Source organism: Caenorhabditis elegans, chromosome IV (genome assembly GCF_000002985.6).
Source record: "Caenorhabditis elegans chromosome IV".
Lineage (NCBI taxonomy): Eukaryota > Metazoa > Nematoda > Chromadorea > Rhabditida > Rhabditidae > Caenorhabditis > Caenorhabditis elegans.
The window spans coordinates 8,659,175-8,686,627 of record NC_003282.8 but is presented as its reverse complement, the minus strand read 5'-3'; the positions used below and the strand labels follow the sequence as shown (position 1 = coordinate 8,686,627).

At 34.0% G+C, this 27,453-nt stretch overlaps 4 protein-coding genes and 1 pseudogene across 8 annotated transcripts; 2 read left to right on the top strand and 3 right to left on the bottom strand.

The window, feature by feature from the left end:
- Positions 1–17: 17 nt before the first annotated feature.
- pole-2 (putative DNA polymerase epsilon subunit 2) lies at positions 18–4,388 on the top strand (the record flags this gene model as incomplete). Its single annotated transcript, NM_069088.8, has 11 exons — positions 18–97; positions 145–245; positions 296–371; positions 517–676; positions 822–938; positions 991–1,221; positions 1,273–1,371; positions 1,640–1,864; positions 2,033–2,181; positions 2,549–2,615; positions 3,796–4,388. 11 exons carry the CDS (start codon positions 18–20, stop codon positions 4,054–4,056), a joined length of 1,566 nt encoding a protein of 521 aa, NP_501489.3. The 3' UTR covers positions 4,057–4,388.
- Positions 4,389–7,302: 2,914 nt separating this feature from the next.
- On the top strand, positions 7,303–7,932 carry nlp-60 (Neuropeptide-Like Protein). The gene is made up of 3 exons (NM_069087.5): positions 7,303–7,410; positions 7,505–7,614; positions 7,699–7,932. Exons 1-3 carry the CDS (start codon positions 7,322–7,324, stop codon positions 7,824–7,826), a joined length of 327 nt encoding a protein of 108 aa, NP_501488.1. The 5' UTR covers positions 7,303–7,321; the 3' UTR covers positions 7,827–7,932.
- Positions 7,933–8,653: 721 nt separating this feature from the next.
- Positions 8,654–9,025, bottom strand: F08B4.8 (uncharacterized protein; the record flags this gene model as incomplete). Its single annotated transcript, NM_001307098.3, has 1 exon — positions 8,654–9,025. One exon carries the CDS (start codon positions 9,023–9,025, stop codon positions 8,654–8,656), a length of 372 nt encoding a protein of 123 aa, NP_001294027.1.
- Positions 9,026–10,008: 983 nt separating this feature from the next.
- cdh-5 (Cadherin domain-containing protein) lies at positions 10,009–17,693 on the bottom strand (the record flags this gene model as incomplete). Of its 4 annotated transcripts, NM_001356930.4 has the most annotated exons (23): positions 10,009–10,458; positions 10,850–10,887; positions 10,997–11,053; positions 11,109–11,584; positions 11,822–11,974; positions 12,066–12,296; positions 12,380–12,544; positions 12,594–12,777; positions 12,828–13,025; positions 13,315–13,475; positions 13,524–13,655; positions 13,727–13,906; positions 13,952–14,088; positions 14,141–14,330; positions 14,625–15,053; positions 15,365–15,586; positions 15,659–15,842; positions 15,888–16,190; positions 16,249–16,405; positions 16,523–16,793; positions 16,846–17,064; positions 17,148–17,294; positions 17,412–17,486. In NM_001356930.4, 23 exons carry the CDS (start codon positions 17,484–17,486, stop codon positions 10,439–10,441), a joined length of 4,329 nt encoding a protein of 1,442 aa, NP_001343703.1. In that variant the 3' UTR covers positions 10,009–10,438. The 4 variants fall into 4 exon arrangements, with proteins under 4 accessions (NP_001343703.1, NP_001343640.1, NP_001294026.1 ...); NM_001356929.4 differs by lacking the exon at positions 10,850–10,887 and having other exon boundaries at positions 10,017–10,458; positions 17,412–17,693; NM_001307097.4 differs by lacking the exon at positions 14,625–15,053 and having other exon boundaries at positions 10,017–10,458; positions 17,412–17,690.
- Positions 17,694–19,450: 1,757 nt separating this feature from the next.
- F08B4.3 lies at positions 19,451–20,376 on the bottom strand (annotated as a pseudogene). Its single transcript has 4 exons — positions 20,344–20,376; positions 19,952–20,291; positions 19,790–19,902; positions 19,451–19,615 (listed from the first exon to the last, which is right to left on the bottom strand). Coding segments are annotated over exons 1-4 (651 nt in total).
- Positions 20,377–27,453: the final 7,077 nt, after the last annotated feature.

The following is a 27,453-nucleotide window of genomic DNA, read 5'->3' as shown; positions in this document are numbered from 1 at the left end:
TAAAAATACAATTTTAGATGGACACAACTGCCGAGGAGAATGCGCTGCGCCGAGAAATTGTCAAAACCTTTCAGATACACGCATTTGAGCTCAAAAAGTAGTTTTCTTGAAAATTAATTATTTCAATTTGCAATTATTTTATAGAGAAGCGGTCAAATTATGTGTGAAGCTATTCCTAGACCATGACAAAGAAACTCGAAAGAAATGGACGAATAAAATGATTGAATTACTCAAAAAGCAGACACGTAAGCATATACCAGTTATTAAACTATTTTCAAATAGTTTTTTCCTTTAGTGCAATCATCCCTAATCAGTGAAGAACTCATCAGAGATACATTCCGTCAATGTAAATCAAAAGGAACCCAAGATGCGTGAGTTCTGGTTTTGACCTCTAAAAATTAATTTTTTCAAAAAAAAAACTTCTATTGTTATCTTTATTAGAGCATCATAACCCTTTCATTTTTGCGAATTGACGTCACATTTCTGGATAAGGTAATTTTATACTCGTGTTTTCAGAGGAAAACTGCTCAATGTATTCGACGCATTCTCCCTCCAGCCGTATGATTTTGATGCGGATCTTCGGAAAATGGTTCTAAGAAAAGAAAAAACTAGTCTGGCTGCTGATTCGTCGTCATTCTCACATGCTGCACGACAACGATTTTTTATTGTTAAGCAGGTGAACATTTTTTCTTTTTTGTTTAAATTTGCAAAAAAAATATGCAAAATGTATATTTCACTAATATGTGTTTGCATAAAAAGGTCAACATATAAATATATACTGAAATCTTTAATAAAAAGTTTAATCAATTAACGATTTACAGCGTGCAATGCGATGTGCTTCACTGAAAAACTTCAAATTCACCACATGCGAAATTTTGGGAAGTTCCACAAAACATCTTCAATCAGTTGTAGTTCTCGGTATGCTTACTCAGCAAAAGGTATTCTTTGAAATAGTGAAATTTGATAAAATCTAATATTAATAATTTTCAGGCCGACTGCTATCATATCGAAGATCTAAGCGGTTCAGTTGAAGTAGAATTTAAAGAAGACACGAAATTTCATCATGCGTTATTCCATGAGCATTCAATTGCAATTTTTGAAGGAACTTTTGAGAATAGTGTTTTAACAGTGAATGAAGTTGCAATGGTACCTGTAGAATCAGCAGAAGTTACGAGAAAAGAGTTGAGTTCGAATGAGAATTGGTTTGGAGGAGATGATAAGGTATGGAAATAATTTAAAGTATACTTCTTTTTGAAAAAAAACTGATTTCAGATCGCATTCCGGTGCAGTGATCGCCTACGATCAGCTCTGGCTAAGCAGGAAGATACTTCCCTTGTCTTCCTTTCCGATGTTTTTTTGGATGATAAAAAGGTAATCCGAAAACTTTTTTTTTTGAAAACGAATAACGAAAAAAACTAATAAACAAAAAACAATTTTTTTAAAAGTTTGAATCACTATTTTTAAAAAACCTAAATATTTTGAATTAACTGAACTCTATTTATAATTTCGATAGTCTATTCTTAGAAACTCTGAAGAAAATTCTCAGTTTAGGTTTTTTCCGAAAAAAATATTTTTCCCCAATAAACTAGAAAAGAATAATTTTCAGTTCAAAAACCAGTCTAATTTATATGTTTTCCAGGTTATGAAAGCAGTATTCAAATTGCTACAAGGATACAAAGATCAACCTCCAGTTGCAATTGTTTTTTGTGGAAATTTTTGCTCAAGACCCAGACAAACTGATACAATTGATTTACTGGATCGTGGATTCAGGTGGTTGGCTAATCAATTGACACCACTCAGAAAGGATTATGAAAAAACACAGTTTATCTTTGTACCAGGACCTGATGATCCATTTGTTGACACGGTAAAATATATTCAAAAATGTTCTTTTCCAAAAATTTCAAAAAAAAAAACACAATTTTGCCAAAATCGGAAATTTCGCCGACTTTTCGTTGTCACAGCAGCCGGAATATAGTTTTTATCAAACTACTATCATACTATCATTTGCGTTTCTATTTTTTGGAATTTTCAGGTACTTCCTCGTCCACATCTTCCATCTCTTCTCTTCAAGCATATTTCCCCAATTATCTCGTGTACATTTGCTTCGAATCCGTGTCGAATTCAATTCGCAAGCCAGGAGATTGTTGTCTTCCGAAGTGATTTGATCAAAAAAACGTGCAGGTGAATTTAAGCTTTTCAGTCTGGAAATCTCATCATCAATACGCTATTTTGTCTGTTGAAATTAGTACGGCAGTACAAAAAATGACAGCTGAGATGATAATTGGAGCAATGAACTGATTATTATTTATTGAGCTAGACACTAATGAACTAGACAAAATACAGATGTGATGACGTTGGAATCTAAAGAGATCGGTTAAAAAATATGAGAAACAACAACAGAATATCTGAATTTTTATTTATTTCATAATAATAAAAAATGAGAATAAACAAACATAGAAGTTATAATTTCCTAAAAATGAGAATTTTCCGAGAAGAAATTTTGGCATAATCCTTAAAACTAAATAATTTTGAAATTACTTAATTTCAGACATTCAATCAATAGTATCACTGTCGAATCCATCCCATCGAGATATGCAAGAAGTGTGTTGAGCCAGGTTGGTAAAATGAATTTGATGAAAATTTGTGTAATTAAAAAAAACTACTAAATTCTGTAGATTTTGATTTTTCATTCTGGATTTTTTTTCAACTCGGCAACCCCTGATACAGAAACGTAGAAATTTTGAAGTTTCATGATTTGAAGCATTGAACTTTCTCGTATTTCCAATAAGTTCAGTCAACGTTTTGAATAACTAAACGAAATTCACCTGATCTTACTACGAAATATATCTTCTCCTAAATACTATATTTGTTTTTCTGTCCATGCTGGAAAAAAATCACGTAGCAGTTTTAGTGGGAACTGGAACCGGCTCAAAAACACCTGAAAATAAGCGATAAACTTCTTCTAATGAGCTGAAAATAGATTTTTTTTTGCATCTGAAATTATAAAATTTATATATTTTATTTTGAACCTGCCAATCTGGATCTATGAAATGTAAAAATAAAAACTAAGATCAATTCGAACAAAAATTGCAAATTTTCGAAAACCCCGCTTTTCAGTATGTTAAAAAAATTCAGAAAATGTAATTGAATTGGGCTGAAAAGTTAAATAATTAAGTTAAATTGAAATTAAAATTTTTCAATAAAAAACTTTAAAAAAAGAAGGTATTTTTGGTTTTTAGTGAGCACTTTAAAAACTTCAAATTATTCAAAGCGAAAACCACAGAATAAAATTATCGCTCTTTTTTTTTAAAGAAAAAATAATAAATTTCCAACAGGCTTCAGACTTCAGCGTTATAATTGAAAGTTTGTCTGATTTTGTGTTTTGAATTGTAGACAAGAAATCACACGAGTTTTTTATTTCAATTTTAGTTTTTGATTTGACGATGTTTGAGACTCTGATGCAAATTCCACATGTCCTTGTACCCATTGTTTTCATAATTTTTGATCACGTGGGCTCTATGGAAGTATTTTTGATTTTTCCTTTTATGGAGAGCCAATTAAATCCTCAGAAAATACGAAAGAACATTTAATTTCTTAAAATACATGTTCTTCTGCTACAGTTCTAGATTTTCACGGTTAAATTTAGACCTTCATATCCTATAGGAAAAGAATAACCAATCGAATCCATGAACCAAAGATTAATTTAAATTTGAAGTTACAAATTCGGGGTCTTCGGAAACTGGACACTCAAAATATGAAAAATCTGAAAACTGTTAATTATAGTTTTATTTTCAGGCGCATTTGTGTCCACTTCCTCAACATATTACACCAGTTTTACCGGATTTCTCTCATTCCTTGTCACTTCATCCACTTCCCGATCTTCTGATCACTGCTGATCGTTTCGAGACTTTCACCGAAAAAGTCGTTGGAGCTGACACAATTGTCTCAAATCCTGGTTCATTCTCTCGAAGCAACTACACTTTCCACGTCTATTATCCCTGTCAGAATCGCGTGGAAGCTTCACAAATCCCAGTTTCCGAACTTGATGATCAGTAGAATATGATGATTAAGAATTCATACCCAATTATATTTCCAGCTCTAACATCAAAAATGTAATCATATTCTTCTTCCTTTTCTGACATGCTTCACAAATCAAGCTTACCTATTTTAATTATCAAATCTCCAATTCCATTCCCGTTTTTCTTTGATCTGCAAACCATCTCAATCTCACAATTTTCCATTCGATTTTCATCTAATTTTTTAATCATTTTTTCTTCAGTTTTTTATTTGAATCTCACAGTTTATCACTATTTTCATCTCAAGTACATCATGTGATTTCTGAATAATTTTTGAGGTCTACGTGTCAAATAAAACAAGTATTTTGCAAAATCAATTCTGGAGTTGTAGAAATCCGAAATTAATTAATTTCAAAATTCCATTTCAATTTCCGAAATGACGAATCTCAGTTTTTTCAGATCACTTCACTTCTCAGGTGACGTGACCCTAACTGAGCCACCTCGTCGTATTCTGATATCACTTAGATTTTGCATTAACCGGGGGCCCCGCATACAGAAGACAGGTGCAATATTTCAGATGATAAAAGGGCGGAGCCTAATTAGTTGGATTTATATAAAGTTGGTGGAAATATTGGGAATTTCAGTATTTTTTGGTAGATTTTTCTGTCTGAAGTCTAATTTCGGAGAATAATAATATTTGAATTTAAATTTGCTGACAATTTTCAATTGTTTCTACTTCTGAGTTTTCCGAGTTTTCTCAGTTTTATCCTTGCCAGTTAAACACGATTTCTCATGATTTATTTTCAAACTCTTGTCACGAACGGACAAGTTCCAAACGAAGACTGCTCAAAACGGTGTGCACATTTAACAACTACAGTATCACCTCTTTCGTTCATCTAGTCTTTGAAGTTTTTCCATTCTATATTTCACTTAATTCAACCAAATCGTCTTTCTGATAGTTGAAAACCTAGAAAATCGAAGATAATATCGCAAAAAAATGGAGGAGTGGGTTACTGTAATTCTTTAAAGACGCACATATTTCCGCAAAGATTCCATTTGAGAATATTTTATTTTTGTCGAGAATGGGTTCAGCATTTTTGGGTTAGCACTGTGATTTCCTTCAAAAAAAGGGAATGTTCTTTATCAGCTCTACGCAACGGGTTTATTTTAGGAAAAACCATTTACACTAAAAATAAAGCTCGTTCTTTGAACCTAGAAACTTTCAACGTAAAAAGTATAGATATCGAGAAACACGTAGCACTCAAACTTTTCATTTTTATTTTTAGAAATTGCCCTTTCGATTGAGAAAAATAAATGTAAAAATTAAATATTCGTTCATTTGAGTAACCTCTTTCTACTCATCAAGTTCAAAGTCCGAAAATTAATTTCTTGGAAAAAGCGAATGACACGTCATGCAAGACATTACAAAATATAAAGCATTCGAGTTACCGAGGCGTCTTGGATACTGTAGCTTAAAAATGAATTATTTATTATCTGTCAAATCAATTAGACTACTGAAATATCCCAAAGCGTTTTTCATTTTGTTTTCTCAAAAGACCCATGTGACACATCTTTCAGACACACTTTTTTACGTGGAAAACAGGTGGAATATTAGTAGTATAAATATTCATATTTTGCTTTTAGATTTTTTCAGACTAGGTAGCTTTTTTGTGGATTAAAATAATAGACATTAGACATACTTCCTCATTAGATACTTCAAAAAGTTTATAAACGGGAAATTCTTTAAAAATAGATGGGTACTTCCTTCCTCAATTACTATAATAATTTACGTGAGATAATCCAATTTTATTTTTGTTTTTGTTCATTTTGAAGTCTGGCCAGTTTTTTGCACATTTCCTTGGTTAAAATTTTTAATTTAGAAATTTTGGAATAGCATTTTCTATAATACATTGAAAGTGTGTGTTTAAAACTTCAAGTTATCCCTCCGAATACCAAGAACAAGACGATTAGGAAGTGATCGAATTGCAAAGTATAAGCCAGATTATGGTACTCATAAAAATCCTATTTTCTGAAAGTAATGCGTTACTTTTTATATATAATCTGAAGCTAATGTCATCTTGAAGATCTACGTAATTTTTTATGTTCAACAGAGCTTTCAAGTGAAACGTTTTTAGAAGAAAATCAATGCTGAAAATAATTTTCCCTTAACTGTAAGAGTTTTACACCTCACTGATATACTTTGATATATGTTATATTAGTTGCTTTCGATGCAATTTAACTTTTTTTTAAAGTTTAACACTCACTGATCAACTAAAAAAACAACGCACAAGTATAAGTATAGCCCAGCTTGGAGAATCATTTAGTTGAATTGAATTGAATTTATTTAACTATGAAAAATAAAGAAATATCCAATATTCTGTAAGTAATTTGTTACTTCTGATCCTATACTTATAAGTATTCTAATAATTCGACCGTACACCAAAACTCATCAGTGTTTGTGAACAAGATCAATTTTTAAATATTAGTATATTGTGTTTCTTCCATATGTTAAACACCGCCATTGCTCTACATTTGATATCAACTTTAAAACACCAAGTTACATGCTGTCAAAAAAAAACTCATCAAAAAATATGTTAGTTACGGAAAGACAAAGAACTAAGAAATTTGTTAGCTATTACTCATTATCCATAAACAATAAACATTTTATTAACAGCTGATAGTGAGTACATGTCTCGATTTTAATTTGGTCTGTTGAATGTTGGCAGCCATAAATAATGTATTAACTTTCTGAAATGAGACCATTATTTCAAGCCATCGTACTTAGTCTTGAAGCTCTACGAGTTGTGAAATCGACTTTTCCACATTCAGAAGCAAGCTCAAGAACGTTTGATATGTTTTCAGCTGGCTAGTTGCTACCTACTTGTACAAAATATTGTAGGGTTTCATAAGTCTTTCCAAATTTAAAATTCATGAATTTCATTAAATTTCGTAAAGTCCCTAATCTCCTGCCAATTATAAACCACCTGTCTACATCCAACAACATGCAAATTACGGAACTAAACTAAATATGGCTTCCAATTCATTCTTCAAATTTTAAAATTTGATTCATTTCGTCACGTTGAACTGAAATGGAAGCCTTCCTTTTTGGGGTTTAGTTCTAGATCCACCTCCGCATTAATGTCATTTTTGTTTATAAATTAACTTTGGAAACATTTGAATATAAATATAGAATGTCTTCTTAAATATTATTTTATCTCACATGTTTCTTCCAGTTTTCTATTTTTTAAAAATCATTTTCAACTTTGCAATTCTTTAAAATTTACAGGTCGCACACTAATATATTCATGTCTTCTTCATCTTCCACATTCATTTCAATTTTCATCATTACAATGGTTTTAGTTGCTTTTTGTAGTGCAAATTTGGCAACTGGGAGGTTAGTTTAAATTTTTCTTCTCTGGAAATCAAGTCCTCATAATATAATTTTAGAAATAATATCTTCTATTAATTTCTTATAAATTGAATTTCAGAGCATCTCTACGACCATCTGCTGGGAAACGTGCAGCTGTTGTTGGAAGATTACCTGCTCACTACTATCAATTAGCATCTGCTGTAAGATCACCTAAACAATACGAAAATGGTAAGTAATAAATATACGAATACAAACTTTGAAAAACTGCCTTCAGTTATCAAGTTTTCTATTTACCAAATACTCAATTTTCAGAATTTACCTGTAATGAAAATACAATGTCTGTAATAAATGCCCGTTATCAAAAACTTCAAGAGGAACTCAATGGACTTGTTGAATTGATGGAAGCTTGTCAGACACTACAATCTACTATTTCACTTTAATTTTTTTTCATAATTTTTAAACATTGAAATACACGTACAAGGTTCCGTAATTTGAAGAGACAATCAGTCATTTGAATGAAAAAAAATCAATAAATCGATTTGCATTCTTGTTTTTAATTTAAAGTTTCATAATTGCCTGAGCAACGACTTCAATTATCGTATTAGTATCAGTATTTATTAGTATTGCAGGCTAGTTTTGCACCCAACGCCAGCAAATTTGCCATGTTTTTGGTAAATTGAAAATCGTTCAAATAATTGATGAAATATTGGAAGTATGTATTTTTCCTTGTTTAAACGACATCAAGTTATGCTTTCCAAAACAAAAAATTAAAAAAAAACAAAAAATTGGCCACTTTCCAAAGTTATTGGGCGTTCGAGAATTAGTCTTGCTCCCATACCAACCAGTTGAAAATTAGTCGTGAATGCAAGACTAATAGAGAAATTACGGTAGCTCAATTTCTGAATAAATCCCTGACCATTCTTGCATCAGTTTTTAATTCTATGCTAATCATTCATTTTCTATGTAAATAGACAAAAGCTACAAGTTACCGTCAAAGAATCAGTTGTGTGGAAGTTGAGCTGCTGACTTTTATGTGGAAGTGCTCGTAATTGGGAATTAAAATCTGAGAGCGGAGAATGACTGTACACTGAAGTCTCCACCATGGACACCCTAATCAACTATCAAGAAAATGCAAGAAAACGATGGGGACATCCCAGAACCAGCCCTCCAAAGAAAGGTAAAACAAGAGGCAATATTCCAAATTCTACAAAAACCGAAGAGCAGCCAAATATTAATTTATTGTTAGTAAAAGTAGTTAATCAATTGATCACTGCACCAAAGCAAGAATCATCATTGGAGCAATTACAAAGGTCCTAGAGTTGAATGTACCAGTGTTGTTTGCATTTGTTGAACTTCCAAGCAAATCTTCCACCGAAGTTGCATTTGATACAACATCAGTGGAGTCGATGTTTGGACGATCAGTGACATCTGAACTAAGTCCTGATCCTTCTGGAACAGCTTGAGTAACTGTTGGTTCAGTGACTGCACCAGCCGGAGCAACAGATCTGCCTCCTTGAGCAAATGAAGCCAAGGCGAGAAGAACAGCGAGCATGACGTTGATTGGTTGCATGAAGATTTGTGCAAGTGAAGAGTGGAGACGGTTAGTCGAGTTGTTGTTCAAGTGAGAACTGATTTTCATAAAGTTTGATCATTCTCACATCGACCTTTATCTCATTTTTTGATCGACCTTGGATGACATTAATAGGATAATGGGGGCCACGTAAGTTGTATTATTGAAAAAAAGATTTTCTAGATTTTTTTCCATTTTATTCTAACCAGCTCGGAATTTGGCTCTAGCTTCTTGCCCACTTCGGCCCAAACTATTTTTGACTCGTTTCAAACTTTGGTAGAAGTTAAACTTTCATGTCGTAGAAGTTAAACTTTCATGTTGGTTAAACTTTCATGTCGCCTGAATCCAAGTTTTGCCGAAATCTTGCCCAATCTTTGCTCAAGTTAATATTTTTTGGGTAAAACTTGGGCAAAAAGCAAGAGCCAAATTCCGAGAAATAAGCAGTTTTCCGAGATTGCCGAGAGCCGAAGTTTTGAGAAACTGAAAAAGAGTGAGAGACTGAGCGTGATTGAATTACACTAAAATTTCGTTAAAAATTTCAAAAGTGTGATCGAAACTTGAAAAATTATAAGCGAGATGATTTAGTATTTTGAAAAAAATCTAACACAAAAATCTAATTTTTTCTTGTTTGAAAACTCCAAAAATTTGGAAAAATGCGCTTGATTCCCTTCAAAAACTGCACAATTTGACTAAAAGACACCTTTCAACATGCTCGAAAAGGCATAAAGTTTCGATCAAACTACATTCTTTAAAGTAAAATTTTGATTAAATTATCTGAAAAGTATTTTATGAACTAGAGGTGCCGATGGGTCGAAAAGGGTCGACCCGGAACCCAATCCGCGGGTCGACCCGCGAACCGTTTGTAATGGGACACGGGTCGCGGGTCGACCCGCGACCCATCGCGTAGTTTAAAAACACACCATTGCAATTATATTATTTCAAAATATAAATTTAATTTCTTCACGTTTTTGCCGCAGCGGGTCGCGGGTCGACGCGCGTCCCATTTCGGTTACAAATACGGGTCGACCCGCATGCACCTCTATTATGAACACTTTCTGCATTAAATTGTATTATGTATTTAAAAAAATATTTCAAGTAAATACACCGTTTCAACAAATTTGTAAGCATGCAAAAAAATTAAAATTGTCGAATAAATAATTTAAAGTCACTGAAACGGCGGGGTGAACACAAATCACTGGCAAATGTGGATGAATGAGAGAGAAAAAGAATGAAGGTGAGAAAATTGATATAAATTAGACATTTTGAGCACCTATATTGGGACGTCACAAGGAGTTGATGAACAAATTGAGCGAAATGAATGAAAAAGTGAAAATGCTGAAAGAAAATGGGGAGAAATTGAGGAACATGAGATTCTTTGAAAGATAGAAGTTTTAACAAAAATAATATTTTGAATTTTAATTGATTAAAGTATTGATTTATGTTGATTTGGATGTGTTCGTTGATGATAATCTGGTGTTGGAATCACGATTGTCTGTATACGTCTGAAAATATTACTTTTTGAAAGATTTCGGTTCCCATTGAAAACTGAAATGTAACAGAAAAAGCCGATAAAGTTAGAAGCCAGGAAAAAATGAGGAATGAGGTATACTTACCGAGTTTTTGAATTTCATGAAATAAGTGTTTTGATGAAATAATAAACAAAAAAAAGAGCAAAAAAAGGAATAAAGCCATGCAAACTTAGAAGCGTCAGATGTATTCCAACCGAAAATGACAATCTATTTCAATTGACTATGTTTCAAAACCTGAATTGTGAATTCAAGAATTCTTCAAAAAGCACAAAGAGTGTGCAGAAGTTGAAGGAATTGATTGTTGAAAATCAATTCAAATTTTGAGAAATAGTATTTTGAAACAGAAGTTAGAAGTATTTCTTACTTGTTGTCCGAGGTAAATTCGACGGCAGAATTACTCGACTGAAATAGTTTCTTGTAAAACAACTTTTCGAACCTTTCATTGAAGACAAATTTGAAAGTTGTGAAGAATTCAAGTCAAATAAAAATACTTATTTGAGAAAAAACTCACTTCGTAATAGGATCCAATCGTCCTGATGGGTTTATGGCATACATTGATTCTTCTATGCTAAAAGTTAGAACATTTAATACAACGTAATTTTAAAATAAATAAATAATTTTACCTGAAGTCTCCTTCATACGCTGTACTATGTGCAGGTCTGTATCCATATGTTCTATAACTTTGATTTCCTTGACCATTTTGTGGTCCACCAGGTCCTCCCATTCCAGGACCACCTCCTGCACCCATCAATGTCATTCGCTGATGAGCTGGTACTCCAATTGATCCACTTTTCATTGTTAAATCTTCATCCGAAATGAGCATATTCACATTTTGTGTTTCATAATCATATTCAGTTCTTGGATCAACTCCCATCATTGTTGGATGATAAATTGGTCCTAGTTTCTGAGGATACGAGTGAGAGAAGTTTGAAGCATTTCGTTGGGCTGTCTTATAACGGCTCCAGAATACACACACGGCACAAATTCCAATAATTGCTCCAAGAGCAACAGTTACCGCAAGTATTATTAAAAGAATATTGGAAGTCTTCCAGTTGGTTGATAAAATTCCACCGCTTGACATATTTCCTTCATCACCGGCCTGAAATTGATCTTTTGTTTTTAACCGAAAACGTTTTGTAATATAATATTTTTTGGAAAGGCGCAAAAGTTCTGGAGGAATGGGAGATCGAACCTCCGGACTTCTCGCATGCACAAGAACACAAGAACCCCACAAAATTCTCATCGAACTGCTGTCAGTTTCCCACAATGGCCAATTCAGTGCTTATGGAAAACCCGTGAAATTCAATGTTTCTCTCGTTTGATATCTGAGACTTACATCCTCTGAAATTCTTTCAAGTCTGAACCATGGTTGAACCTTTCCAGCAATTAATTGTACATTGGAAGTTTCGAATAGTTTTCGGATATCTTGTTTCTTGCAAATCTTCTTTGTCGTTGGATTCACTGCATACCAGTAGATGTCAGTTCGGATCTGAATTTGATTAAAATTTTAATTTAAAAACTACAAATTCCTAAAAATCCAATTAGGTTATTGCCTATCATTTTGTGTTTCTATTGCTAACCTGGTTCTCAATTGCAGTATGCTCAATCATTTTCTCGATCGTCAATAAATTGCAACTTCCAGTAAATTGTCTAGTTGATTTCACTAAATCCTTTTCATGTTTCTTCAATTGTTGTGGGTTCAATCCATAAATAATCATCTTGAATCTGTTAGTTGAACCAATCACATTCACGACAACATCAGCTTTTGAACACAATTGTTGCCCAGAAATTGGGGAATCGCAGGCGGAAACCTGAAAATATTACATTCCATTGGAAGACATTTATCTTAAACCATTTTCGAGTGTAAAAGTTATATTATTACAAAATAGCTTACTCTGAATTCGAAGAATTGGAGTCTATTTCTACTCAAAATGGTAGACATGCTCTGTTTTGTGCTAATCTCTCCAAATGGTGAAATAGAAAAGTATTTTGAATGTGCTGAAAGTGGATCCAAAGCGTAGTTGACCAAGCTGCTGTTTCCAAGATCTGCATCTTCAGCCTGCAAATATTAATTCTCGTATTTGATAGATCAATTAATTTCACTTTACCTTTACAGTTAACACTCTTGTGAATGCATTTGCAACTGAAGAAACAGCTCCAAAGTATGTGGTCAATCCCAGATCCGAATCATACACAAATCGAGGAACATTGTCGTTCACATCAAGAACTGTTATAGACACTAAAGCGTAGTCTGTTTGTGCACCAGCAGTTACAGTTATATTCAACAAGTATCTGAAAAAATTGTTCAATTTCATTTAAAAAAAAAATTAGAAACCAAGTACCTTTCTACAGTTTCTCGATCTAATTCCATCTGTGTTCTTAATTCACAATTTCCATCATTTCCAGCAGTGATTCCGAATGCTCCACGATAATTTCCAGATATAATATTGCAAATTATGAATCTGGTATCCGTTGGCTTATTCATCACAGACAAAACTTGAACAAGATGTGGAGGACGGACTGCTTCAGACACAGATGCACTGAAAATTTTCACTTTTTTTTAAACTTGTTTCGAGGGGTATACGGGTAATCGAACAAACAACAATTATTCAAACTCTGTGATCCTGAAATTTTTTATTTTGTTTCAAGATTTCAAAAAATGTTGTCCGGGGAGAGCAGACTTGTTCTCTTCCAAAAAAGTCTTTTAAAAAAATCACGATTTTCAAGGTTTGCCAGCTCGGCAAATTTCGGAATTTTTCTAACAACTAAATTAATCTGCTAATTATGACGATAGTTGAAATTTCCTAAACAAAAATACTAAATACTAACGTATAATTCCTCAGACTAAATTGCAGTTCTCCTTCATTTGGCGTATTCGAGACAGGTGAAGCATCTGGAATCAGATGTGATGACGTGGCAACCACGTTGATGAGCACTGTTGTCGTTGAAGAAAGAGGTAGCATTCCACTGTCAGCTCCCTCGATACGAAGCTGAAAATGAACCTTCAAAACCGTACATCACTATACTAGAATCCAAACCGTAATCTTTTCCCCGGCAAATGCATCAATTGGTCTTGCTAATGTGATCAATCCACTCTCAGCATTAACATTAAAATGTGCTTCCAATCCTCCTGCAGACAACAATCGATATCGAATTCGGTTATTTGGTTCCTGAAAAGTTAATTTTACTTTCCAAAACGAACTTAGCTATGGAATTACGACTAGTTTTATCTGAAACTCACATCTCTATCCTGATCGAATGCATTAACTTGTCCGACAATTGTTCCGGGCAACGTGTCTTCTTTAACATCAAATTCATATGATGCACTTTCAAAGTTTGGAATCCAATCATTCTTATCAGCAACGTTGATGGTAATACTCACAAAATGTGCAAGTTTTGGATCAACTTCCAAAGTTTGTGCCTGAATGAAAAATATTAAAAATCATATAAGAAATCTCATTTTTACTTCTGAAGTGGAGATTTGAATTGTAACTGTCGAGTTAGTTTCAGCATCCAGTGCTCGAAGCAAATTAACAGATCCAGAATACGAGGAAACTGAGAAAAGACTTGGATCTCCTTTATGAAGAACATAGGTAATCGTTCCTGAAAATTAAATTTCGCTGATTGAAACTTAAACAATCCAAATTATTCCAACCTGACAACCCATCTGGATACGTGGCATGAGCTTTTGTAATTTCAACTTGTGACTCATTCTCATCAATCTGTACAGTAATCTGGGATGGTTTGAACACTGGCGCCAACCGTTTCGGAGTTGGTAATGGAGGAGATTGAGTTGGTACAGGTTGTGGTGGAGCCATTTTTGTAGTTGGCAGTGAGGGGAGCTCCTGAAAATATATAATTATAGGATTAATCATTTAATGATTGGAGTAGTAGGTCCAGGGCAGTAGTACAAACACAAGCTCCAATGACAGTTCGAAAATAAAGGTAGAGAAAATCCTTTAATTTGCTTCCAAAATAAGTTAATGGACAGCCATCAAAACTATTTCTATATCCAATAAAATTAGCAAACTCCAAGCAATCAAACTTCAAACAACCAGTTCACAAAGTCGCTCGCAAAATTAATGAAATGTTAGTGCTAATAATAAGTGCAATAAACATTTGGTAGAAGCATGCACTACCTGACTGGTTTCCACAACGTCCGGTAGCCATTGATTTTCAGTATTTTCAGTGGTTTCAGATAAATCTGGTGCAAGTTCGGTGGGTTTTTCAACATTTTCAGGTGCAATTTCAGTCGGATACAATTCGTTTTCAGCCGAACTTCCACGTTCTGGTGTAATTTCAGGAGCGGTTTCAGGTGAAGTTTCAGGTGCTGGGGCTGTAGATTCGGTGATTGGGGATTCTGTGTAGGTGATGGGGTTCTCAGATGGAAGTTCAGAAATTTCACTCCAAACGCCTTGAACATCTGGCAATATCGTGCTGCTACTACTACTCGCCTCTTGTCCGTATTCCTCTGAATAATCGGGTGCTACTGTAACAGTGGGTACGGTAGCTACAGTATCCGGATACTCGTCTGTTACTTCTTCATCTTCTTCGGTTTCCTCGTCAATCTGTAAGGGGTTGAACATATTGGGAGAACTAAAATGTTTTCTCAAAGAGAATGACGAAAATTATATACTTCCTCATTCAAACTCATGATTTATCTATTTTCCTGAAAAATGAGTGATTCTAGTTATTCATTCTGAAATTTCAATATTTTAGGGAAACTGAAAAGAAGAAGGGAAGGTAGAGAAGCGTGATATATAGAACTAAAGCGTATTGGGATAAAACTATTGGGTTGGAGGAAACAAAAAATAACTGGAAATAACTCTGTAGATATATTTTTTGTTCTCGAACTCTGAAATAAGATGAAATTGCATACCTGAGGATGTGGACTGAGTGTGGGGAATGTTGGGAATTGTGGAAACTCAGGTTCCACTGGAGCACCAGTTTGTTCCACTTGTGGTGCTGGGAACGACGAGAATATTTGTTGAGAAACTTGATTTTTGGTTGATGGGGATGTAGTGACTGTTTGGAGATGTTCATCTGGATTCGTTGTCTGAGGTTCTTCTTCAACACTTGAAGTGTACTCGAATACTTCATTCTGAAAATAAAAATGGCTTGAAGAAATTAGTTTTATAGGCAAAAATTTAATTAAAAATGTTCAAAAACCTACAGTTGGTGCCACAGTAGCCATAGTGATGAGAGTTCCAAATATAGAAATTTGAACTCTTGCTCTTGTTTCTAGAGATGGTTCACCATGATCTCTTGCCACTACAGTCAAATCGTGCTCTCCAAAGTGTGCAGCAGTGAAATCACCATTTACACTGAGAATTCCATCGTTTGAAATTGCAAAAAGTCTGTAAAAGCGTGTGTAAACTGAGTTGATAGCACATAAAACTAACTTATTATGAGGTGGCATTATTCTCAATTCAAGTCGTCCATTATCATCAGCATCTGCATCTTCAACTCCTATTCTTCCAATTATCATATTTCCAGTCAGTTGTTCAATATCATCAATACTCAATCGGAGACGAATTGGTTGAGGATCAGTGAAGGTTGGTGCATTATCATTTACATCCATTACAGTAACCTGGACAAGAGTCCAGTACAGATGTTGATCTGGATTTCTGGATCTGGTTTCAACTTGAAGAGAATACATTGCTGTCTTTTCACGATCAAGCTCCTCAGCGGTTACAATGGTTCCACTGAAAATTTACTTCTTGGTTGAGACTTGTTAGTGAAAAAAATAATATTAAAACTCACGCATCATCGATTGCAAATTTGCCTTCCTCATTTCCACCAACAACATTGAAATATGTCAATTCCCTGGAACTTTCGTCTCCTAATGACACTACAACTGTATTTGGTGGTGTATTCTCGTTGACTTCTGTCACAAATGTTTGAATAGTCTCCTCGGATTCTGAAAATAGAGAAGTTGATGTTGATTTTTGATTTTTTTTGTTTTAAACTTAATTTTCAAACAAATCATAAAGAATGAAATAATCAATTAGAAAGACAACTTGAAATAAAAACAAACCTGCGCTGGTTACCATTGTTCCTGGAGTTGTTGCCATTGCCAAAGGATTAGGCATAAACGTTTCCATTCCAGGCAATGGAGCAAGAGAACTGAATGTCTGATGCATTGGATCAAGTGCCAAAACTATTACGATAGCCTGTGAACTTCTACCACCTCCATCGATTGCTTCAATAACTACTTGATATCTTTCTCCAGGAACCAGATTTCCAGTAGCAACCAGCATATTTGTAGCCGTCTCGTAACGAAATTTATCTTCTCCTCCATTGGTCACCTAGAAAACTTTGGTTTGAAATATGTTACATATAAACAATTATTGTACGTACTTGAGCAATAGTGTAAGTAACTTGTCCAAAAGCTCCAGAATCTACGTCTGTAGCCACCACTTTTACAACATCTCGTTCATCACCACTGGCTGTCGTATTGGCCATATAAATCGGTTGTTCGAATTGTGGAGAGTTATCGTTGATGTCCAAAATGTGAATTGTGATTGTGACGGGCTCACTTCGACGGGTTGGAACTGTATTCACTTCTCGGGCTTCAACCTGAAAGTTCAAAAATAATTTTTTTGATAATAAAATACAAATAAATAAAAATAAAATTAAAATAAAAAGGTCAATTAACTCACATTCAATTGATAAGTACTTGGATTTGGTGGGTCAGCATCAATCTTTGGAACATTCAAATAAACGAAACCCCTTTGGTCAACGGCAAAAATTGTTGCTCCAAGCCCTGTTAGGATGTATTGGTAAGTGGCTGGAGGCATTCCGGGTTGCTAGAAAATCAATAATTATTGATTGAAAAACTAGAACATGACTTCAGTTCAACTGTAGTTTTTAAAGTTATTATAGTATGATCTATCTAAAAATGCGCACAGTAACATCAGACTCACCAAATCTTCATCATTGACCAAAATTTGTAATGATTCAGACTGACTATTTGGGGAAACTCTGACTGTTGTCCCCATTTCGGCTGTTTCAGTTAAGAACCCTTCGGTAGATGATACTTGGAGAACAGGTGCATGATTGGAATTTATCGGTTGATCGGATATTTGTGGATCTTGAGCGTTTGATAAGGGGGATAAAATGAGAAGAAGTGAAAAAATTAAAGATGAGGAACGTCGTCGATGCCTCATCATTCGGTCATGTGATTGATGGAATTTATTACTGAAAACATAATTGAAAATTGTTTCAAGATTTGAATAAAAGTTAAACAATTGGAATGGAGAAAAAATTCAAACAAATACACAAGTTATGAATAGGGGAAAAGGAAACCCTCATGGCAAAGCAATGCATGATATTAACGGCATAGTAGTGCTACAGAAGATTTTAATCTTCAAAAAGAGTAAAAAAAGAATATTAAAAAACATATAAATTTGATAAGTATAGAAGTACATATGATATAAATGGAAGACAATCAGTATGAAATGTAAGAAGTTGATTTGCAGTGTTTACAGATTATGAGAATCTTGAATAAATTTGTAGATCTAAGTTAGAGACAAATGGAAAATTTGAAGTTAAACATGGAGTCTTAGAATAAATCGCCAATTTGTCAACTTTTTTCGAACTTTTTCGGTGTTTCACAAAGTACATTTTACTCTTTTAAAAAGTTCTATTATGATTTAAAAAAATTCACTCGACTACGAGAGATCTCGCAGCGACAAAATTGTAGGTTTAGTTTTTTAATGATCCGTGCGGTGTAAAAAGTTATTATATGAATGTTTCACAGAACGGTACCTTAAAAAAGTAATAAAGAAAGCATGTGAAAACCAAAAGCATGATAATAATTCATCATAGAGAATCTGTGTGAGACAGCCTCTGCTGATTTTACGGTGTAAAATTATGTAAAAAGTTGGGAAACTTCATCGATTTTTTCAGATCTTTAAAAATTAACTCGCCTCGGCAATTCCCGGCAACTTCTTCCCCAAGTTTGAGCCTTTTCAGCTTCTTACCCAACTTTTGCCAACTTCTAACCCAAAGTTTGCCCAAGTCTTACCCAACTTCAACAATTCTAGTGTAAACTCCCTCACCCGAGTCGTACCCAAGCCTTAGCCAAGTTTTGCCAACTTCTTACCCAAGTTTGCAGATGTAAAGAACGAACAAGATTCCGAAATCCCGCATGCGCAATGTTTAGCGTAAATCGACACTTTGTCTTTTGAGTAATTTGTATTTAAAATAGAAGAATTTCAATGTAATTGAAAGTATTCACTGGAAAACTTGTCCCTTCAAAGGCCAATTCTAAATATTTTTCTCTGGTGGCTAACTTTGTTTAAAAATGCACGAACAAAGTTTGATTTTTATTGCCATTTTGTCTAATAAACCATATAATTTATCTAAAAATAAAAAGAAAGAAAAGGTATCTTCAAGATGATTCCTAATAAGTCCAATAGTAAAATATTACACAGTCAATCCAATGGATCGAATTTTTCTAAGACTGAACTGTTCCTTTGAAATGTAAACTCTTATAAAATTGACCGTTATTGAAAGACATGAAACAAACATGAATTACTGTAATTCTGTAAATTCTGAACTTAGAATCCTTAGAGAGCACACTTGAAAACGAATGAAATAAGGTATGTGAGAATACCGTATCAATCAGATATGTCTGATACTTCCCCAATAAATATTTATTAGAGTATGAGTACTATATGTTATTACTAGTGTGCATCGTTCCGCGCGACCATCATGGCTCAGCAGGTAAGACTTCGGCACCACAGGTAAAGCGCCAAGTGCGAGCGGCGGCCCACCGGTGGACCGCATATAGGCGAGGGGGGAACCGCCGACACACGAACAGCGCGCACACCGGTGGGCCGCCGTTCGCATGTTAGCGGCTCGCTAATGGGTGAGCGATGGGAGAGCGATGGGTGAAGGCTATCGTTTCCATTCCCCTCCTTTTGCTTTTCAGTGAAGAATAATATTCATAAAACGAGTATATTATAGTATTATCATTTATTTTAAATCGAAAAAAAAAACAAAATAATTTATTTCATCTTTTGATGATTTCGATGAATCGTCCTCTGGTGTCATCGGCAATTGACTCGTTTCCGCTTTTCTTCCTTTTGTCTTCCTCCAGTAAGCGATTTTATCGATCCATTTTCTGATTGAAAAATAAGAAATTTTTGTGAAACTCAAGAAATGCATTCGAAAAATCTTCAGCAATCTTTCCCTCTTTGCCCACAATCGATAAAATTTCGACAATGGATACCGAAAAAAACGATTTTCTTGAAAATAATCGTACTTTTCCACGTTTTTCAAACATAAAAATGCTTACAATTCAAGATATTCCGTTATTCCAATTATCCAGTCGTCAGTAGCACGTTGATAGCAGCACCGAGCCTTGACCCAGACAAGAACAGCATAGAATGCGTAGAAAAATCCATAAAGCTGAAACAAATAATTCTCAGAACCTCTTACTCACAAAACTTTTACTTACAATTAAATTGCATTTTGCATAAGTTCCATGCTTCATTAGCTTCTTCTTGATCACTGGATGATCCAGTAAATCTCAGCTTGTTGGGCGAACTTTCGGATCAGAGTCAAGCATCAGGGAAGCAAACTGCGAAGATCTGTAGACATCGGTGTAAAGAATCTATCAGGAATCTCCATTTCTGATTTGATGCCACGAATATCCATTTGATAGAACATCGAGATCAGTCGTAGCCTCGGATTGTCATTCCAAGACTGAAAATGTCGGATGACTTCGTGGGACGGCCGTTCAGAACTTCTGGAGTAGAATATTTTGTGTGGTCTTCCGCTGATTTTACGTCATTTGGCTGAAAATGGAGTTAATTTTATTATAAAAATTATTATTTAAAACAAAAATACCTTGTGGAGTGACCAAAAGTGGGACCGACTCATTTCGAACTGATCAAATAGTTCTCGTCGGTGGCTAAGTTTAAATGGAACGGATTCTGAAATACAATTTGAATTTTGCGAGTGCGAGTAGCCGAAACACGACGTAAGTTAACGAAAATAATTATTGTTATCAAAAAATTCAAAAAACTGCTGAAAAATATGAATAAAAGTTATAAAAATCGAAGAAAAAGATAAAGAAATCGTGAAAAATTAATTTCGAAAATGAGGAGGATTTACGGTAAAGAGGGCGCGCTACCGTTATTTCGGAGTGTCGTTGCCGTTCGCGTTGAAGCTTCTCTTCAAATCCCTTCTCGCGAGAATTCTTGTAGTTTTATAAAATCCGGACAGAATGAAAATTTCACTTTAAGTCAGAAATAGTAATTGAAACTAAAATACATTGAAAAATTTTAGTCAAAAAATTAATTTAAGCATTTCGATTCTGATTTGAAATTTTTCAAAAGGGTCCCCCCTTATGAAAAAAAATTTTCACCAAAAAATTTTTTTTTGGAAACATTTTCAAAAAGTATTTCACTTTATAGAAAAACACAATTTTGGATGTTCCTACAACTTTAGACATTCATATTACATTCTCAGTCGAACAATCACCTATATAAGAGTTGATTGAGCTTATATACGTCTTACTTTAAAAGACTTATAACTCTGTTGGCATTTGAATCAATAAAATGTGGCCAACTAAAAAGTTGTTGACAATAATGTGAAAAACATTTTGTTAGTTGGTAACTTTTTGTTATCTTCAGTGACTGTGGAGATGTGGGCTTCAAAAGATAACCAAAATATTCTACATCTGTGCTCAACTATATCTCAGTTTTCGATAAAGATGAAGAGATAATTACAACAATATAAATGTTTATTGCTTCAAGCTTGATAATGTTGTAGTTGATGACTTTTTGATATCTCGTCACTAGAAATTGATACAACCGTTTTAAGACAGGAGGTTTTATTGTTCAGAGCTCCAAGGAATGTCGGTTTCAGTGATCGAGAGCACCGAACTTGACAAGAAAATGCATAGAACCAACAAAGTTAACATATTTCTACAATATCTGATAAATATTTTAAAATATTGAAAAAAAAAATTTTTTTGATTTTTTTCGAAACGAAAATCCAAAGGGTCCCTCCCCCCTTATGAAAAATTTCAAATTTTTTTCGAAAATATTTTTTTGAAAACTTTCCCAAATTTGATTACATCTTATAGAGAAAAGCAAATTTTGTGGTTTTTTTTAGTTTGGATGTTCAGAGCACGACTTCAGATGAGAATCTAAGGTATAGTAGAATTCCTATGTTCAAAAAACGCATTCACTTCGGATGCCTATATCTCCCTGGAAAAAATTTTCATGATTAAGTGATCAACTACAAAGTTGTTCATCTTAATGTAAAGAAAAATTTTGTAGTTGAGAATTTTTCAACAAAAAATTTGATGGTCAAGATATGAACAGGAAAAGAAGAAGAAAATACAAGCATGAAGTTGCTGCACTTAACACAACTTTATCTCGACCATCAAATATTTTGTTGAGAAATTATCAACTGCAAAGTTGTTTATTTTAATTTAAAGTACAACTTTGTAGTTGATCACCTAATCATGAAAATTTTTTCCAGGGAGATATAGGCATCCGAAGTGAATGCGTTTTTTGAACATAGGAATTCTACTATACCTCAGATTATCATCTGAGACCGTGCTCTGAACATCCAAACTAAAAAAAAAACCACAAAATTTGCCTTTCTCTATAAGATGTAATCAAATTTGGAAAAGTTTTCAAAAAAATATTTTCGAAAAAAGTTTGAAATTTTTCATAAGGGGGGACCCTTTGAATTTTCGTTTCGAAAAAATCAAAAAAATTTTTTTTTCAATATTTTAAAATATTTATCAGATATTGTAGAAATATGTTAACTTTGTTGGTTCTATGCATTTTCTTGTCAAGTTCGGTGCTCTCGATCACTGAAACCGACATTCCTTGGAGCTCTGAACAATAAAACCTCCTGTCTTAAAACGGTTGTATCAATTTTTAGTGACGAGATATCAAAAAGTCATCAACTACAACATTATCAAGTTTAAAACAATAAACATATTGATAGTATCTCTTCATCTTTATCGAGAACTGAGATATATTTAAGTACAGATCTAGAATATTTTGGTCTTCTTTTGAGGCTCATATCTCCACTGTCACTGAAGATAACAAAAAGTTACCAACTAACAAAATGTTTTTCACATTATTGTCAACAACTCTTTAGTTGGCCACATTTTATTAATTCAAATGCCAACAGAGTTATAAGTCTTTTGAAGTAAGACGTATATATGCTCAATCAACTCTTATATAGGTGATTGTTCGACTGAGAATGTAATATGAATGTCCAAACTTGTGGGAAAAAACAAACTGATATTTTTTCTATAAATATAAACCCTTAAAAAAGTAACAAAACGTTTTTCACATTATTCAACGACAGATGAATCTAATGGAAGATGTTCGGAAATGAAGTGAACATTACAACAATCAACAATAAACACTTCCATAAACATGTGGAAGTATACTAGTTATGCATGAATACTTCGGAAATACTTTGATATGCTCCTTTTTTTACTTTTTTTTGATTTTCGGATTGGTCAATTTATTCACCCATTGCTTCGTCTTTTTGCGGTCCTTCGCCCATTTTTCCCCCATCGTTCACCCGCCAGCGCCCCTTCACCCACTATTCACCCATTTTTCACACTTGGCGCTTTACCTGTGACAACGGGTAATGCGATCAAAGTTCAACACACAGGTATAAATTGGGTAAGAAATAGGCAAAACTTGGGTGAGACTTGGGCGACGCCTCGAGACGGCGAGGCAGTCCCCGACTTTTTTCATTTTTGAGGCGGCGCCCAACTCTTGCCCAAGGTTTACCCAAGTCTTGCCTACTCCTTATAAATGTTTTTATTTTTTGGGCAAGGCTTGGGTAAGAAGTTGCGAAGCCTTGGGTATGAAGCTGGCTGCAAACGCCGAGTCTCTATCAGTATGACATGGAGAATTTTCTTAATCTTTTCCAGCGATGTGTTCTTTTTTAATTTCTAATGCAGGTAGCCGAGAAAGAATAATAAACGTTTTAGTGAACTGAAAATAACATCTTCTCTGGTACAAGACTAATAAGAAAAAACACGGAATGTCAGAAAGTGATGAAATATATGGAAGGGAGCAAATGAACACATCGGAAGCGAGCTCAAACAAAAAAGAACAACTGATTGGAACTTTAGGTGGGAAGAAGATCATATAGGTATCAGTATCAGTGAGGAATGTTTTCAAGAGTTGTTCTTGTACTTCAAGTACATTTTGACATGGTGTTTCGAGTGAAAACATAGAAAAAGATGAGAAAAAGAAACAAATTTGAAGGTTTACAGGGCGAAAAGTGTGTCGAATTCTCACATTCTCTCTCAGTTTTTTTCGAGCCGCGACTTACGGTACGGATGACCATTTCTTCCATTGTTGTCTATATTTTCACTAAACTCTCCAATCTTTTCAACACTATTTTCTCGAAGAAGAGCGACTCAAAAGTATACGTGCGTGAGCACGGTCAAAAGGTAAATAGCAAAGCCTAATGAGTGATTTTGGGAGAAGGAAAGGAAAACAAAACGATATTTTCTCCCGTTTCAAACGAAGGCTAGCCATTGGTCAATAGGGAGCGAAAGAAATGCAGCTTTGAGCACCAAAAAAGGGTGAGCGTAGGAAAAAAGTTGTTGAAGATTAGGTTTCGTAAGGAGGTCTGAATGGCGCATTGTTCTAAACAATAGTTTGAACTTGAAGCTATTTTTGTTTTTTCCAAGTGAATCACAGGTGTCTCAAAACTTTTTTATATTTTCTCTATTTTGCTGGAAATGTTAAGGGACTATTTTTCTAATACACTTTCATAAATATGCGCTTTAAAATGTTTTCAAAAACCATTTCAGCAATACGTTTTACTCAAATTTCAAAAACAATATACAAAAGCGTTAGAATAAGAAGAAAACTGGTAAAGCAAAACTTATGATTTATTTTTAAGGTAACATACTTTTCCTACTTTACTTAAAAATTTAAAAAGTTGAAACGACTAAAATTTGAGTAAAACGATGGCAGACGCTCATTCAAATTTTGGAATTTCGGCTCAGCCTCCACGAAGGTTCGCAAAAGCCAGCAAAACCTATATTTTTTTAAGGAGAAGTTTGCGCTCAGTGAATTTAAAATTTTATTTGCCAAAAAGAAACCAAATTTTTCTCAAGATAAGAGGCTATGAACTTTGAAAATTTCAATTTTTAAAAATCAGGATTGACATTAAGAACAGTCTGGTTTGAAATAAATTCTAACAGGGTGTACTTAACACTGTCATGATATTCCACTCAGAGGAAGACAGTGGAAGACAGTAACACACGAAGTTTTGAAAATTGATGGAGACTCAATTTTTTGTGCCAGATTAAAAATAAATGTATATGTATAGAATTGAAAACAAATTTTCATCAGGCATAGACGAACATCAGAAACGGAAAGAAGATTAAGCTGGTCGGGTACCGCGCGCGCGCGCCTTCTGTAGCATTGGCGGAGAAGCACGATGCACAAAAAGGATGAGCAGCACGGAAAGCGATTAGGTTGTGTATGAAGGGAGGTAAAAGAATGCAAAAGAGATGTAGGTCAAACATGGAATTATAGAAAAGAATGATGAATGGAACAAACTTGGCAGGAATCTGAAGGGAATATTTGGTGAAAAGATTTGGGAATGACGAAGAATCATGCAAAACAGGAATTGTTTTTCAACCGAAATTAGGTGAACAAGATTTCTTGTTTGTAGGGTTCAGAAATGACATGTAAAAAATAATTTCAGATATTAAACAAAAAAATACAGAAAGTGAGCTAATTATGCACCTCAAAAAAAACGACCAATTGTTAGAAAACAGTTAGTAGCTAAATGTTTGTCAAGGCTTAAGAAAAACGTCAATAATTTGTAAGTGATTTAGGCTCTCAATGACAGGAAAATTTAGAAATTGGATCGAGTAAAATGGTAGATGGAAGTCGAGTGATTGTCCTATCTTTTTCTATGTTTCCATAGTTAAACCATTTTGTTAAAAGCAATGACAACCAAGATATGAGGCGTCAAAGTTGAGTAGGAGTGCGCGGCAATTTTGGCAGTTGCCGAAATTGTCGATTCCCGGATACAGAACTGCCGGAAGTATAAATTTGATACTTTAGATTTAGGAGCCTAAACATGCGTTTTAATAAACAATTTTCAAACTTTGAATGATTCAATCCTTGAAGGATTAACCGCTTTCTTTTAGAAAATGACTAACCGAATACTAAAAAACAAGGTGAAGTTTTTTCAATTTCCGAAATATAATTTGGTTTGAAAATTACCGAAATTACCGATTGCCGCGCACCCCTGAGCAGGACTCAAGACTAATGGAGAAATACGACATTCATATAACAAAATTTATATAAAAATACTAGTTTATCACCTTTAGAGAGGACATAACATCTTTACAACAAACAAATACATGTACTTGTAAAATATTGAACTTAGTAGTAAAAATTGTGTTTTTGATTCTGAAATGTATCTTCTAACCCATGGCTTCAAGATATTTATTAATTCTCAATTTCTACAGAAATAAAGTTGATTTGAAAAAGCTGAATGAATATACAAATATATGATATAAAATTGATAACGAGTGGATAATAATAATCTCGGAAAGGCTAAAGTAAATCATTTCGTTTAGCCCACACAAGGGGGCCAAGAGTACTGTATTTACATTTTCTATCCCTAAAACTCTCTCTTTCCATTGCAGTTTTATGGTTGAAGAGGGTGCGGTGGTCACTTGGAGGTTCAATTAGAGACTATTTAGGTTCAGAGGAGACACAGAGACACGTGTGTGTGTGAGCACTCACAAATATAGACAGTTTAGCCGCAAAAGAAAAACGGAACGGAACGAGGGAAAAGGAGCACGAACTTTTGAAGGGAGCCAAGTTTTGTAAATGTCGAAATTTTGTTATTCAAAAGGTGTAAATCATGTTGTAACATTGCTATGATGAGAGGGGCAGGACGTTGGAAACACGCATTGCAAATAGAAAATGAACGGTTTTTGAGAACTGTAAAAAGCATAGATCAGAGTATCGGATATTGGTTTATTTAAAAAGAATAAAATACTTTTGTGAAATTAGCAATATAATTGCATTTAGGATCATTGGTTGCAAAACTTTATTAGTTTTTTTACAGAAAGAATTATATTTTAAAAGGGTATATCTTGTATAACAAAAAAGAAACACATCCTATAGTTAATTATAATTCGCCCTGACACACAGTTAGTTTTACAGCTACCTGTCACATTTACTTATCGACTAGTAAGCCGTGAGCTTAACAATGTTTGGCAATGTGCCAGTGAGCCCGTTCAATACTCTATCTTTATCTTTTTCTCTTACTGGTCAGCTCAAGAAACAAAACAAACGAGCAGCGGCAATGGCTATGTGACAGATCAAATAAATAAGACTTTTGACTAGTTTTCACGAATTTCTTATTATCAAAAAATGTTTTTATATGAATTTTACTAAACAATTGTTATTTTACAAGTTTTCTACGATTTCTTTTATTTGTATTCAACAGTTGTAGTTAAAATTCTCTGAATTTTGAGAAATCCGAAAATTTCAAAGTTTGACAACATTTGTTTGACAGTTTAACAAAAATTCTGAAATATGTGGAGTGTTGTGATTAAATATATAGTGTTTTAATACATTTTTTGCCACATGTTGATTACAATTCAAAAAATTTCAGGCAGCGGTACTTCATTTTAAAAGGACTTTTGGTTTCCGGTTAAAATCTTTACGAGACATTTAACTTTAAAAAATCAGAATATATGAAAAAATCGATCAAAAACTACAGTGTTCCAAATAGAAAACAGTGATTTTCTACGAAAATCGTTTAGCACTTCCAACAGGAAACATGATACCGGTGGAGAAGGAGGAGAGAGCACAACAAGAAAAACAAATAAAACAGATTTCGATCAAAATTTCCGAAATAAATCCAGAAATTTTAAATAAAATTTAGAGGTTTAAAAAAAATTGACGCTATTGTCTTCGG

Bases quoted from the DNA above. Each gene is read 5' to 3' on its own strand.
- nlp-60 (NM_069087.5), top strand. From the start codon at position 7,322: ATGTCTTCTTCATCTTCCACATTCATTTCAATTTTCATCATTACAATG. The intron at 7,411-7,504 runs GTTAGTTTAAAT...ATTGAATTTCAG, and splicing joins GCAAATTTGGCAACTGGGAG to AGCATCTCTACGACCATCTG. The intron at 7,615-7,698 runs GTAAGTAATAAA...CTCAATTTTCAG, and splicing joins ACCTAAACAATACGAAAATG to AATTTACCTGTAATGAAAAT.